The sequence below is a fragment of the Sebastes fasciatus genome, chromosome 10 (assembly GCF_043250625.1).
Source record: "Sebastes fasciatus isolate fSebFas1 chromosome 10, fSebFas1.pri, whole genome shotgun sequence".
Taxonomy (NCBI): domain Eukaryota; kingdom Metazoa; phylum Chordata; class Actinopteri; order Perciformes; family Sebastidae; genus Sebastes; species Sebastes fasciatus.
This window is the reverse complement of record NC_133804.1, coordinates 8,705,631-8,718,878: the sequence shown is the minus strand read 5'-3', so window position 1 is coordinate 8,718,878 and position 13,248 is coordinate 8,705,631. Positions and strand designations below refer to the sequence as shown.

Here is a 13,248-nt window from a genome sequence, read left to right as displayed (position 1 = left end):
AGTATGTTAGTGCCACCGACGCCCATCGGTCCCACAACAAGTATTGAGTAAAATAGTCTGCACTGGAATCTCTTCCAAAAAAAAAAGTCATAGTATAGTATGTCGAAAAAATTAAAAAAGTCATGGTATAGTATGTTGAAAAAAGGTCATAGTATAGTATGTCGAAAAAAATAGTCATAGTATAGTATGTCGAAAGATAAAAAAAAGCCATAGTATAGTATGTCGAAAAAATAAAAGTCATAGTATATTGAAAAAATAAGTCATCGTATAGTATGTCGAAAAAAACAAAAAAAAGTAATAGTATAGAATGTTGAAATTTTTTTTATAGTATTATACACACTTCATTTATCCTACTTTCCTGTGAACTCTGTACAACCAACGAATTGCTGGACTTTTGTAAAGGTCAGTCAGGGTCGTTTGTTTAATGTACACCGACTGGCTCTGTGTCTCTGCGACTCAACCACATTTTAATGACTATTATCAAACAGATACATTTCTGTTTAAATAACCTTAGAAGTTCATATTCCCCACAGTCCGTAAAGGCAGCTTTTCCTCCCTACACCGGATATGACGTTGTCTTCCTTCCTCCCTAACCACAGACACATTAAGCTCCAGAGTCAGAGTTAGCTTTAGAGATGTCAGGAGTCGAGGACATATCAGACGAGTCTGTGGACGTGAAAGAAGACACGGGGTTTGATGTAGAGGCTGAGGACCAGCTCGGGGATGATTACTTTCTTGACCCGACTCGATATATCTTCTACAGGTAATGTCTGGTTGTGATTAAAGCATGAATGAAGTGTTGTTGTTGTAGTGGCTAGCTAGATAGCTGCTCTAACAGTCACCACTCCTTCCACATGTCTTAGTTAATGTTAATGTTGGACAACTTCTAGTCTAGTTAATGTTTGACACAGTAACGTTACCAGCTCATTGGATCCAACAGCAAACATTACACAGTTATTTAGTGGTGTAGTGTTGTGCAAATTGCGTTTGTTTAACAGTAGTAGTCAGTAGTAAGGAGTGCTAGCTACATTAGCAGGCAGAGTCTGATGTTAGCAGCCAGGAGATCCACCTCCATGTCTCTGTGTTTCTGTGTTTCAGAGACCGAAAGGAGTGGGCTGACCTGGAGCCTGTTCCTCAGGATGATGGACCAAATCCGGTAGTGAAGATCGCCTACTCTGAGAAATGTAAGATTGTTAGGATTATGTGTTAGTGAGAGATGGGAGCCACATAGAGGCAAGGCAAGTTTATTTATATAGCACATTTCATACACAGAGGCAATTCAAAGTGCTTTACATATAATAATAATAATACATTTATTTATATAGCACTTCTCAAAACAGATGTTACAAAGTGCTTCACAAGACAATAAAAGCAGATAAATAAAGTAAAAGATATGGTAACTGCTAAAACAGAACATCACAAAACACATCAATAATAATAGAAGTGGTAAAATGGTAGGACAAGTTGATAAAACAAATAAACAGTATATATATATATATATATATATATATATATATATACATAAATGTACACATGCGTCCAGAAACGGATGTATACATACATATATTTATACCCAGTCTTCTACTTATAGGAATGCTATCCTAAAAAAATGTGTTTTCAAAAGTTTTTTAAAAGTGGATACAGAGTTAGATGATGGTATCTCTACAGGAAGTGCAGTCCAGAGTTTGGGAGCCCTGACAGCAAAAGCCTGATCGCCTCTCGTCACAAATTTGGACCTGGGAACAGTAGCTGATCAGATGATCTCAGACCACGTACAGGCGTATAGGGTGTTAAGAGATCCATTATGTATTCTGGGGTCAGATCAAGTTGTGCTTTAAAAGTATATATATATTTATATAAAAGCAAGATAAAAGAGCACAAAGTGCATAAGATAAAAACGAATAAAAGAATATAAAAGTATAAGTTAAAAGAAAAATTAAAAGGATAATAAAAACAATCAAAATACAGTAAAATACAGCATTTGATCAATTAAGAAAAGCGTCTGAGAACAGTTTTTGGTCTTGAGTCTAGATCTGAAAGTGGCCACTGTTGGTGCATCTTTGATCTCATCTGGAAGTTTGTTCCACAGTTGAGCAGCGTAGCAGCTAAAAGCAGCCTCACCATGTTTCCTTCTGACCTTGGGTACTACTAATAGATTTTATTCCCAGCGACCTTAGAGGTCTAGTAGGTGTGTACTGCTGAAGCATATCTGAGAGGTAATTTGGACCTACCCCCTTTAGTGATTTGTAAACAAGCAGTAGTGTTTTAAAGTCAATTCTGTGACTTACCGGGAGCCAGTGTAGGGACTTAAGTACTGGAGTGATGTGATCAGTTCTTTTGTTTTTTGTAAGAACTCTAGCAGCATAGAGGATGTGAAAGTGACGAGCAAGCACTTAAAGATGCCTTTAGAAACCATAGCTTATAACATGATTCATCTGTAATAAATGAATGATTGTAATAACTATAACTTTACCATAGTTCCACAGAGTAATAACTTTGTTGATGTTTATAACTAGTGTACATATATTTCTTCCCACAGTCTCAGATGTGTACGACTATTTCCGAGCACTCCTGAAGAATGATGAAAGAAGTGATCGGGCCTTCTCCTTGACAGCAGAGGCCATTGAGCTGAATGCTGCCAATTACACAGTTTGGTGAGCATGCTGCATGTTTGGAATATGAAAAAGTAATGTTAACTATTTAGTACTGTCTCATTTTCACATCATGGGGAACAAAAACAGGAGAGATAATTTTCTGTTTCGTGGCCATCATGGTTTATAGATAGAAGGAGAAAAAGCCTCACTTTGGAGGGAGTACTCCCACTGATGCTGGGCTGTGGATCATAAAAGCTGCTCCTCCTCAGTCAAACAGTGTGACATTTTATATTTTTAGATCTCAAGTTGTGTTTGGATAGAGCTGTCCCTTAATGAACACACACTCTCAAATTGTCGCTTAGCCAATTCATTTTACATGTATTTTACCGTCTGAATGAAAATGTAGTAGGACCAGTACATCTGTTTATGACAGTTGTTGGGTTTGGGTATGTGCAGGCACTACAGACGAGTACTGCTGCAAGCCCTATCGAAGGACCTGAGGGAGGAGATGAGGTACATTACTGCCATCATCGAGGAGCAACCCAAAAACTATCAAGTCTGGTGAGTGCTGGCAAATTCTTATCAGGTCACATTTTTTATGTAGCAGTTGTTAAATGATGTGACAATACTTAAAGGTACAGTGTGTAGGATTTGGCATCTAGTGGTGTGATTGGCGATTGCAACCAACTGAGTACCCCTCTGCTCACTCCTCCCTTTCCAAGACTGCGGTAACGCGAGCTGCCGAGTGCAAAACCGTGGTAACGCCTTTCGCCTCCCTCAGAGGTCATCCTTACAATAACAACACCACTTTAGGAGCAACGGAAGTCAGACGGTGGCTGGCGGTACCACGATATTGCACTCTGCGGCTCGCGTTACCACAGTTTCACAAGCGTGTCGGAGAACTACGATGTCCTTCAGGTAACGCAAAAACATGAAAGGCTCTCTCTAGAGCCAGTGTTTGGTTTGTCCGTTCTGGGTTACTGTTGAAACACAGTGGAGCAACATGGCGGACTCGGTGAAGAGGACCCGCTCCCTATGTAGATATGAAGGACTCATTCTAAGCTAACGAAAACACAACAATTCTTAGTTTCAGGTGCTTATACACTAATGAAAACATAGTTATGGATATTATATTCAATTTCTGCTAATAAATTCCCCGAAAAGTTACACACTGTTCCTTTAAGAAAATATTCATGATCAGAGTCATTGATATATGTACATGTTTTAAGTAAGCTTTTTTTTTTTTTTTTACCAAATAACAATGGGTTGGAAAATAAGAGTTTTTCTCAAAAAGACAAGATTTGTAGACAATGGAGAAAGATAGGTGAAGCAAGGTATTTCTAAAATGATTCAGTTTAATGAAAACATAGAAAATAGAAATAAAGACTGGTTTTCTAATCTCCTCTTCCAGGCATCACAGACGTATGGTGGTCGAGTGGTTGAAAGACCCCTCAGAGGAACTAGAGTTCATTGCGGACATTCTCAGCCAAGATGCAAAGAACTACCACGCCTGGCAGCACAGACAGTGGGTCATCCAGGTAGGTGTTGGAGCTCTTAGCAGAGTTTGGCTTAACAAATGAGGGCTGAGATCCAGTTTTCTGCCCACAGCGAGCCACTCTGCCAGAATGAATCCTCGACTTATTCATTTGGTTGTTTGTCGATGCGTTGTTCGAGTCCCTCTGTGGTCAGCATTTGTCTCGTGGATCGCAGGGCCACCACTAAAGGCACTACATGATTATGTTTACAAGCACGTTGCCAACATTTGTCTCATTCAATCTGCAGGAGTACAAACTGTGGGACAATGAGCTGGAGTTTGTGGAGTGCCTTCTGGAAGAAGATGTGAGGAATAACTCTGCATGGAACCAGAGGCATTTTGTAATTTCTCACACCACAGGCTTCTCTGATCCAGCCATAGTGGAGAGAGAGATTCAGTGAGTACTTTTCCTAAAAAATCTGGACGAGTTGGACACAGTTAATTGAACCTTTCAAGTTGGCTGAAAAGTGATAGCAATTTCTGGACTTCCAACCATAAATAGCTCACATTTAAACTCAGTGTTTAAAAGGAATGCTTTCTAAAGTGTTGAGCATAATTTCATGTATTTACTTACAAATATATAGATTTCTTATGACTAACAAAAGTTTATTTTTAAAAGCAAAAAAGTTTCGTGCTTCAGAAGTTTTGTGTTGCATGCATCTGACTGATTTCCCTCTCTTTGTCTAAGGTATTGTCTGATCCAGATCAAGAAAGCTCCCCACAATGAAAGTGCATGGAACTATTTGAAAGGGTAAGATATCACATATCAGGAAATCTGCAAGGTGCAAAAATATTTGTATTTCCTTGTATTTGTTCATCCGGACTGGTTCAGTCTGACTGAAAGAGACAGATAAAGATATATTTCAGTGTGCCATCCTCATTCAGACATTCGCAATATATGACATGCTACAGGAGAAATACCAAGTGGAGACTCAGTTATTAAAAATGGAAAAGCTCAATGACAGTATCCCTTCTTCTTTTTTTTCCCCAAGGATGCTGCAAGACCAAGGTCTGTCGTCTCCGCCAGGCCTGCTGGAGAGGATCCTTGAGCTGAAGGAGACGCACTGTTCATCTTATCTTCTTGCATTTCTGTTTGATTGCTACGAGGACGCCCTGGAGACCAGCAACAAAAAAGAAAACGTGACGGAAGAGGAACGAAAGGAAACTTTAATAAGCGCTCTAGAAGTAAGTGTTGAAGGAAAATACAACCTTAGAAATGGTTACAACTTTGTGATTATGACTGTGATTAGCATGTTTTTAATATTAGCTGTTAAAGCTTGGGGAGGCAGGTTGGAGCATTGTGATTTAAAAAAAAAAAAAAAAAAAAAACTGTTTATAAAACGGTCACTATATCCTGACCATAGTCCATGAGACAGGTCATCTGAAAAAAATCCTGTGCCTCTGTGTCCTCCGGTGCTCCTAATGGCAAAAAAACAATCAGAGCCGTGCTGGAGCCTTGCCGTCTCTGAGCAGCTGTCAATCACTCGCGAACTCACAGGTCATTTCAGAGAGAGAGCGTTCCTATTGGCTGTTCATTCAACGGAGGCAGCTGTCAACCATTTGCAAACTCTGGTCAAACTAGGCAGCGCTGATCAAATATGAATCTATATTCTGTTACTGTAATGTTTATTTCTTGCATAAAATGTTTTAAGAAACATCTTGTAGTGTACTGTTTAGCTGTGAAATGAGAAAGTTTGTGACTCGGCCGCCATGTTGAGATCAGTTGAGGAATACCAAGCACCGCCCACCAGCCGGAGCAAACTTTGTCATTTTACAGCTAAACAGTACACTACAAGATGTTTCTGAAAACATTTGAGGAGAGAAATAGACATTACAGTAACAGAATATTGATTCATATTTGATCAGCGCTGCCTAGTTTGACCATTTGATCGGAGTTTGCGAGTGATTGACAGCTGCCTCTGTTGAATGAACAGCCAATAGGAACGCTCTCTCTGTGAAATGACCTGTGATTGGCCAAAGTCTCGATTTTTTTTTTAAAGCCTGAAAATAGAGTCATGAGGAGGTGCAGAAGTCTAGTTTTCTCTCAGAACACTTGAGTAACAATATGCTGAAAAGTTATTATGGACTTTTTGCCCAATGATGCCAAAAATATTTTGCCTACTGCTGCTTAAAGAAATTTGTTGCATGCCAATAAATCTGAGTGATCAGGATTATTTTGTTTTGGAAATGAACAGAAAATTGCACCATTATTGGGGTTTTTTCTGATCTTTTTTTGTGTTTGTTCTCCCCCCTTGAAGATTTGTCAGCTTCTGGCTCAGGAGAAGGACACCATCCGTAAGGAGTACTGGCTGTTTTTGGGACGTTCTTTAAAGAACAAACACGGAAGCAGTGATGAGCCTCTGGCAGACGATCCTTAACCATCAGTCCCAGCGTCCGGGCAGCAGGAGATGAGCTAGACCACCAGGAGGCTCGCACCTTTTCCACTCCTATCCTGCTTCACCAATACTGTCATCAGAACCAACCCATGCAGTTTGATATTACTGTAAAATGCTATAATGTATGTTGCTGAGGTAGTTTCTTACAATAGCCACTAACATGAGATCGCTTAGGGGAAGGGATTGAGGTGAAATCAAACAGGATTACGTCAATTGTCGCTTTTTTTTCACCTAAAAGAACTAGGACTTAATAACTACTCTATTAAGCTGCCATTTAGTCAGTTTATCATCACCTTTAGATTTTTTAAAGAGGCTGTTCTCACTAGGTTTGAATCTGAATATGTTTAGAGAGAAAAATCTATACTAGCAGGAGCTTTCTGTCATGTTCATTATTCAGTTTTGTTGCTTTTTTTAAATTTAATTTATAAGTTGGTTTTGTGGTAACTAAAGTTTTCCAAATAACAGGGATATTTTTGAATGGACGCTCATTGGTAAGACTTTAAATGGAGCATAGTGTGTATGTAAAACCACCATTTCTTGGTTGTTTAGTGGTGTCTGTCAGAGAATACATGTAATTGTGTTAAATGGAGGACAGCAGAAAGCATCTTGAAGAGAAAAGTCAATTGTAGTAATACTGAGAGTGGTTTGTAAAACTATGTATCAGTGATAATAAAGCAGATGAGAGATGAAATGCTTTCGGATCAATGAGTCACACAACATCACAGCGTGCCCCTTCTAAATCCATATCAGCTGCTCTAAATGAGCCACTTTCTTGCAGAGTTAGTTCTGTTTGCTCCTCTGAGCTGTGCTGCCAGGAGAAAACTGAAATACCAGTGTGCGCATACAGCACATGCATTGAGCCTCATGTCCTGGACTCCCTTGGAGCTAGGAAATGGATTTACTCCACTAGATGCAGCTGTTTCTACTTCTGCTGACACTACAACACAATCCATCCCTCCAGTTTCTAACCAAGCAGTCGGGTTGCCAGCCAGCAGTGTGTAATTACAGCTTCTCTAAATACTTGATATTAGAGTAGGACTGCTTGCTTTTCTCTGCTTTTCCTCCTCAGTGTGGAGGACACTGATTGGAAAGAACACGTCATCAGCAGCTATGACATGACTGAGCATATGACACACAGATATTAATTCAATTCAATTTATTTTTATATAGCGTCAAATCAACAGAAGTTATCTCATGGGCATTGGAAATATTTGATTTACTAGGAGAATGTGGATTTGAAGAACGCTACTTTCAAAAAGCAACTGTGGAGGTAGAGGAGTCCAGACTAAATGCATACAATCATGGGCAGAGGAAATCTGGCAAAAGCCAAAATTGAGAACTTACTGTTTTTTTAAGAGAGATTACAAATGTGAACGATATATTAAATATAATTTGCCTAAAAGTCAGAGGTCACTATGTGCACAGTTAAGATGTGGTATATTACCACTACATATTGAAACAGGAAGACACAGAGGTGTAACTGAAGACAAAAGACTGTGCCAATATTGTGAACTAAATGAGGTTGATTTTTGTTTGATTTTGTCCTTTATATCATGATTTATGACAAATATTATTTTAAAAAGTTCATGTTCCTATTTTAGATTAGATAAGTATGGAGACTGGAGCCTTAATTGAATATCTATTTTATAATGATTGGATTTGTGTATGTGTCTTGTGCTTAGGGAGCTGTGTTTGCATATCTGACTGTTTATTTGTCGTATTTCCATTGTGGGATATATCCTGAAGCATTATTTGTGGGAGGTTCACGTTTGCGATTATGTCTGGATGATGTTTAATTTTATGTTTGGATGCTGCTGGTATATTGTGCTGTTAGATGACGGTGGGCTAACATGCTGAAATGTTTTTTTTTTTTGTTGCTGGTTAATGTGTCTGAATAATCCCATGATGGAAGGGTTATGTAAATGACCGGACACAGATATAAATTATTCATTCATTCATTCATTCAATAATAATAGAAATATGATTACTACTAATAATAAAAAGGCTGATAATAATGATGGTAGCAGTGGGTGTCAAGCAGGCAGCAGACGCCGTAGCCGGCGCAACCACGATCCAGGTGTAACCACGATCCATGGATACCTATGAGACGAGAAAGCACAAAGACTCTGGGGAAGAAATCAAATCATTAACATGCATGAATGAGACATGAATGCATACAGAGGGAGAGAGAGAGAAGGAGAGAGGAGCTCAGTGTGTCATAGGAAGTCCCCCAGCAGTCTAGGTCTATAGTAGCATAACTAGGGGCTGGTCAAAGACAGCCTGAGCCAGCCCTAACTATAGGCGTTATCAAAGAGGAAAGTCTTATGCCTACTCTTAAATGTGGAGAGGGTGTCTGCCTCCTGGACTGAAACTGGGAGCTGGTTCTACAGAAGAGGAGCTTGATAGCTGAAGGCTCTGGCTCCCATTCTAGTTTTGGAGACTCTAGGAACCTCAAGTAACCCTGCTGCATTCTGGGAGCGCAGTGCTCTAGTGGGGTACTATGAGCTCTTTAAGATATGATGGTGCCGGACTGTTTAGGGCTTTGTAGGTGAGGAGGATGATTTTAAATTGCAGAGATGCTAATACAGGAGTAATATGATCTATTTTTCTAGTTCTGGATTAACTTGAGAGCCTTAAGAGACTTATTGGAGCAGTCTGATAATAGGAAGTTGCAGTAATCTAGTCTAGAAGAAACAAATGCATGGACTAATTTTTCTGCAGCGTTTTGAGATAGGATGTGCCAAATTTTTGCAATGTTACATAGATGAAAGAAGGCAAAAAGCAAATTGCAGAAAAGGGCAAATGATGGGGTTAGTTTAGTCAAATATCCTGTCTCACACTAAAATATTTCTCCCCTAAAATGTAGTAGTCGTGTGTATGTAAATGAGTGTGGAGCAGCTACTTTGTTCAAGAGGACCTGAAATAACAAATCAGGCCACACGACACCCAATCCAGGCTGTCAAGTGAATATGAATGTCAGCCACACTTTCAACTTATTAAACAAAACAGATCAGGTACCTGCTGCATCACTTCAAGCAATGTTTGGAGGACGGGGCTCCCTGGTGGGTAAACCCAGACCGAAAAACAAAAAGGGTCCCAGACAGTGTGTAATTAAAATCCTAATTAAACCCAGCACAGGTCCAAACAAACCACCCAGGTTCCCTCGCAATCTGCAGGCAATGGAAGTTATTAAACACAGGTGAAGAAGACAGACCGCAGCCAATAATCTGTCTTCTGCTCTGGTGTGCATATGTGATGTCCACAACAGCAGTTCACCATTTTAAGATGCATGCACAGACAAGGCGGATTTAACAGGAGACCAGTGTATCGGCGTAGAGTCCTGGACCAGATCCAGCTCGGTTCTGAGACATCTGTTTCTTCTAAATGGTGGAAAAGGCAGCTAATCCTGTGTGGGACTCTGCAGCCTCTCCGTTTATCATAGACTCAGCCACATGTTTTGTTTGTAACACTGAGACACAAGAGCATTGATACCAGAACCAGAAGATTTTTGAGGGGGAATATATTTGCATAAATGCTGTATTTGTGATGTAATTCAATACAGAAAGACAGTAGCATCTCAGATGAAAGGAACCTGCACATTTGGCGAAGACATGAGAGAATTCAACGCCCTAATCATCGTCTCTGGCAATTTAAACGTCTAAAAAAATAATGTCCTATGTAAGACTAAAAGGGTTTTTATTGTAACAAAGAAATACCCAGAGTAAACCAAAGACTATATGAAAAATTAAGATTTTATTTACAAAGAATTTAAATGGAAAAGATTTAAAGAACAAGTGTGTAACATTTAAGGGGATCTATTGGCAGAAATGCAATGTAATATTAATAAGTATGTTTTCTTTACTGTATAATCACCTGAAAATAAGAATCATTGTGTTTTTCGTTAGCTTAGAATGAGCCGTATACTGTATCTACATAGTGACTGGGTCCTCTTTACAGAGTCCACCATGTTGCACCGCCATGTTTCTACAGTAACCCAAATCGGACAATCCAAACACTGTTAACTTTTCCTGCTTGGGCCGGAGTCGATAACGTTACTCGCTCCAGTTGCCGCCGTTCTCTCTCTCTTGCTTTACCACTCACTTCCACACACTCTACACACTGACTCTGCTCCAATTGGCTCTAGAGAGAGCCATTCACATTTTAGTTGGTTGCAATCTCCTCACCTCACTGCTAGATACCGCCAGATCGTACACACTGTACCTTTAAAATAGTTTTGCCACACTCTTCAAATGCATACAGAGGCTAAGGTGACTCAAGCCACACTAGAAAGCATGCATTCAAAATGACCTCTCTTCTTAGCCTCCCTTTAATACAACAAATACCCCATACCATTAAATTAAAGGTATAATTGAATACTGAGTTGGGAAAACAGAGTTTAGCTTTTGGCCCTGTTTGTTTGAACACTAAATTAAACAGAAGCACAATGAAATACTTAAAGAAACCGCAAACCATGTGTGCTTAAAGGATAAGTCTGATAACATTCTATATTGTTCTTAAAGGTACACTGTGTAGGATTTAGCAGCATCTAGAGTTGTGGTTGCAGATTGCAACCAATTGAGTACCCCTCTGCTCACTCCTCCCTTTCTAAGACTGCGGTAACGTGAGCCGCAGAGTGCAAAACTGTGGTAATGCTGTTCACCTCGCTCAGAAGTCATTCTTACCATAATAACGCTGATTTAGGAGCAATGGAAGTCAGACGGCGGCTGGCAGTACCACTGTTTTGCGTGTCGGAGAACTACGGTGGCCTTCAGGTAACGTAAAAACGTCAAAGGCTCTCTCTACAGCCAGTGTTTTTTTTGTCTGTTCTGGGCTACTGTAGAAACATGGCAGAACAACATGTCGGACTCCGTGAAGAGGACCCGCTCCCTATCTAGATATGAAGGACTCATTCTACATTCTCAACACAACAATTCTTAGTTTCAGGTGATTATACAGTAATGAAAACCTTTTGTATGTGTTTACACATTGTAAGTCCTACATGGACCTTTGTTGCATGCCATAACCCTCTTTCGCTCCTCATGTTTTCTGTCTGTATCTAGTGTTACCATTTCATAAAAATCTAAAATGCCAAAGATAGTTTATAAAAATCTTCCTAGTTGGTGGTGTTTTAACCTCACACGTGTGATAATCATCATTACACCTCTTCCTTCCTACTAATGGACCGCAGTCAAAGTGGGATCATCATCATCATCATTCCAGCACCGCTCTCGAAAAAAAAATATATGGATAACCATTAAACAAATACCTCTATTAATCTTGTTTAAGGCGTAGCAGAACAATCACAATGATGGTACTGAATGTGGAAGAAATGTACTTAAAGCCTGAAGAATGATTTATAACTGACTTCAATTTCTTTAAGCATAACAAAATGAACTGAGTGGGATGTTGAATGAACAGACATTGCTCTCACATTAACTGTTGTTAGTCATTATGATTTGATTCTATTTCCTGGATGACTACATAATAGAATAGTGTGGCTCTTTGTGCTCTTTACTCTTTGAAAAATATAGTTGACCAGAAGTTCTCTGATTAAAAGTCACTCCATGGAAACCAATTGAAAATATTTATAGTTGAGCGATGAAGTCTGTTATTACATCAAGTAGTGCAAATTAAAATGACCAGGGAAAGAGTTTAAAGTTAAATTGACTTTTGCTTGTGAATATGAGGAGGATTGTATTGATTTGCTTTGAATTTCTTTTAGACAGTGACTGATAATGGTGATGGTACCACTGGTTATGGCATTGGAAGTGCTAAATGCAAGATCGGGAGCATTTCTATCACCTCTGCATGGCTCTCAACATGGTCGATGCCTATGTTATGTTATATTTCTTTATGTGAACAGGGACAATCCAAAAAGAATGTTAACCTTATATAAAACAATTATGTACCGGGTTTTAGCAAATTGCTATTTTCCACCCATAGTCCCTGGGCAGATAGGTAGAATAATAAAATAACGGTGCTAACGGTGCTAGTAGTGAAAACAACGGCAACAGTGCTGAAAAAGCTAACAGTGTTAACCTGGGGGTGGGAACTGGAGGGTGAGTGCTATGCCTCCGCAACCGCGCCGTTGGTCGGGATGGTGTTATTAGCTGTAACTGCCATATGACTGAATTGCAGAGCAGCCAGCGGGGCACGCTCACATGCAAGAACAGGCACTAAAAGCATGGAGAAGCTCTGATTACAACACACACAGAGGGAGAGAGACTTCATTCTCTGCTCAGGTAGTCATTACTCCCCTACATCTTTACATAGAAAATAGTTGTTTAATGCTATATTAATGCTCTGAATATCATATAGAGCACCTTTAATAGTTGGATAATGGTGGTGGTTAGTTTCAGACAGATTAAATAGTATTTGAGGGTTGATACTGTGTTGTTGTACTGAGCCCAATTCTTTATTTCAGTATTCAATGTATTGTTCTGTTTTTATTCTAAAAACAAAACAAAACAAAACAAAAACAACTACAAAGATTGAGTGTTTCCTACAAACTGTTATTCTCCTCATGGTGAAACATCATTCAAAGAGTATTTACTGTAGATAATGGTACACTTAACGCTCCATTGAAGCCAATCTACAGAAATTCCTATAATTTTTTCAGCTTTTGCCAAAAAGTAGCTGTACAAGGGAAACCTCCAGATATATTAGGCCATTAAGTGAAGAAGTAGCTTACAAAAACATTATCATACAATGATGGATTCTTTTC

At 39.3% G+C, this 13,248-nt stretch overlaps 1 protein-coding gene across 1 annotated transcript; it reads left to right on the top strand.

Moving 5' to 3' along the window:
• The first annotated feature begins 577 nt into the window (after positions 1-577).
• On the top strand, positions 578-7,215 carry fnta (farnesyltransferase, CAAX box, subunit alpha). The gene is made up of 9 exons (XM_074647946.1): positions 578-763; positions 1,099-1,184; positions 2,540-2,654; positions 3,051-3,155; positions 4,006-4,132; positions 4,377-4,525; positions 4,817-4,879; positions 5,121-5,313; positions 6,387-7,215. The coding sequence occupies exons 1-9, from the start codon at positions 636-638 to the stop codon at positions 6,504-6,506; spliced, it is 1,086 nt and encodes a 361-aa protein (XP_074504047.1). The 5' UTR covers positions 578-635; the 3' UTR covers positions 6,507-7,215.
• Positions 7,216-13,248: the final 6,033 nt, after the last annotated feature.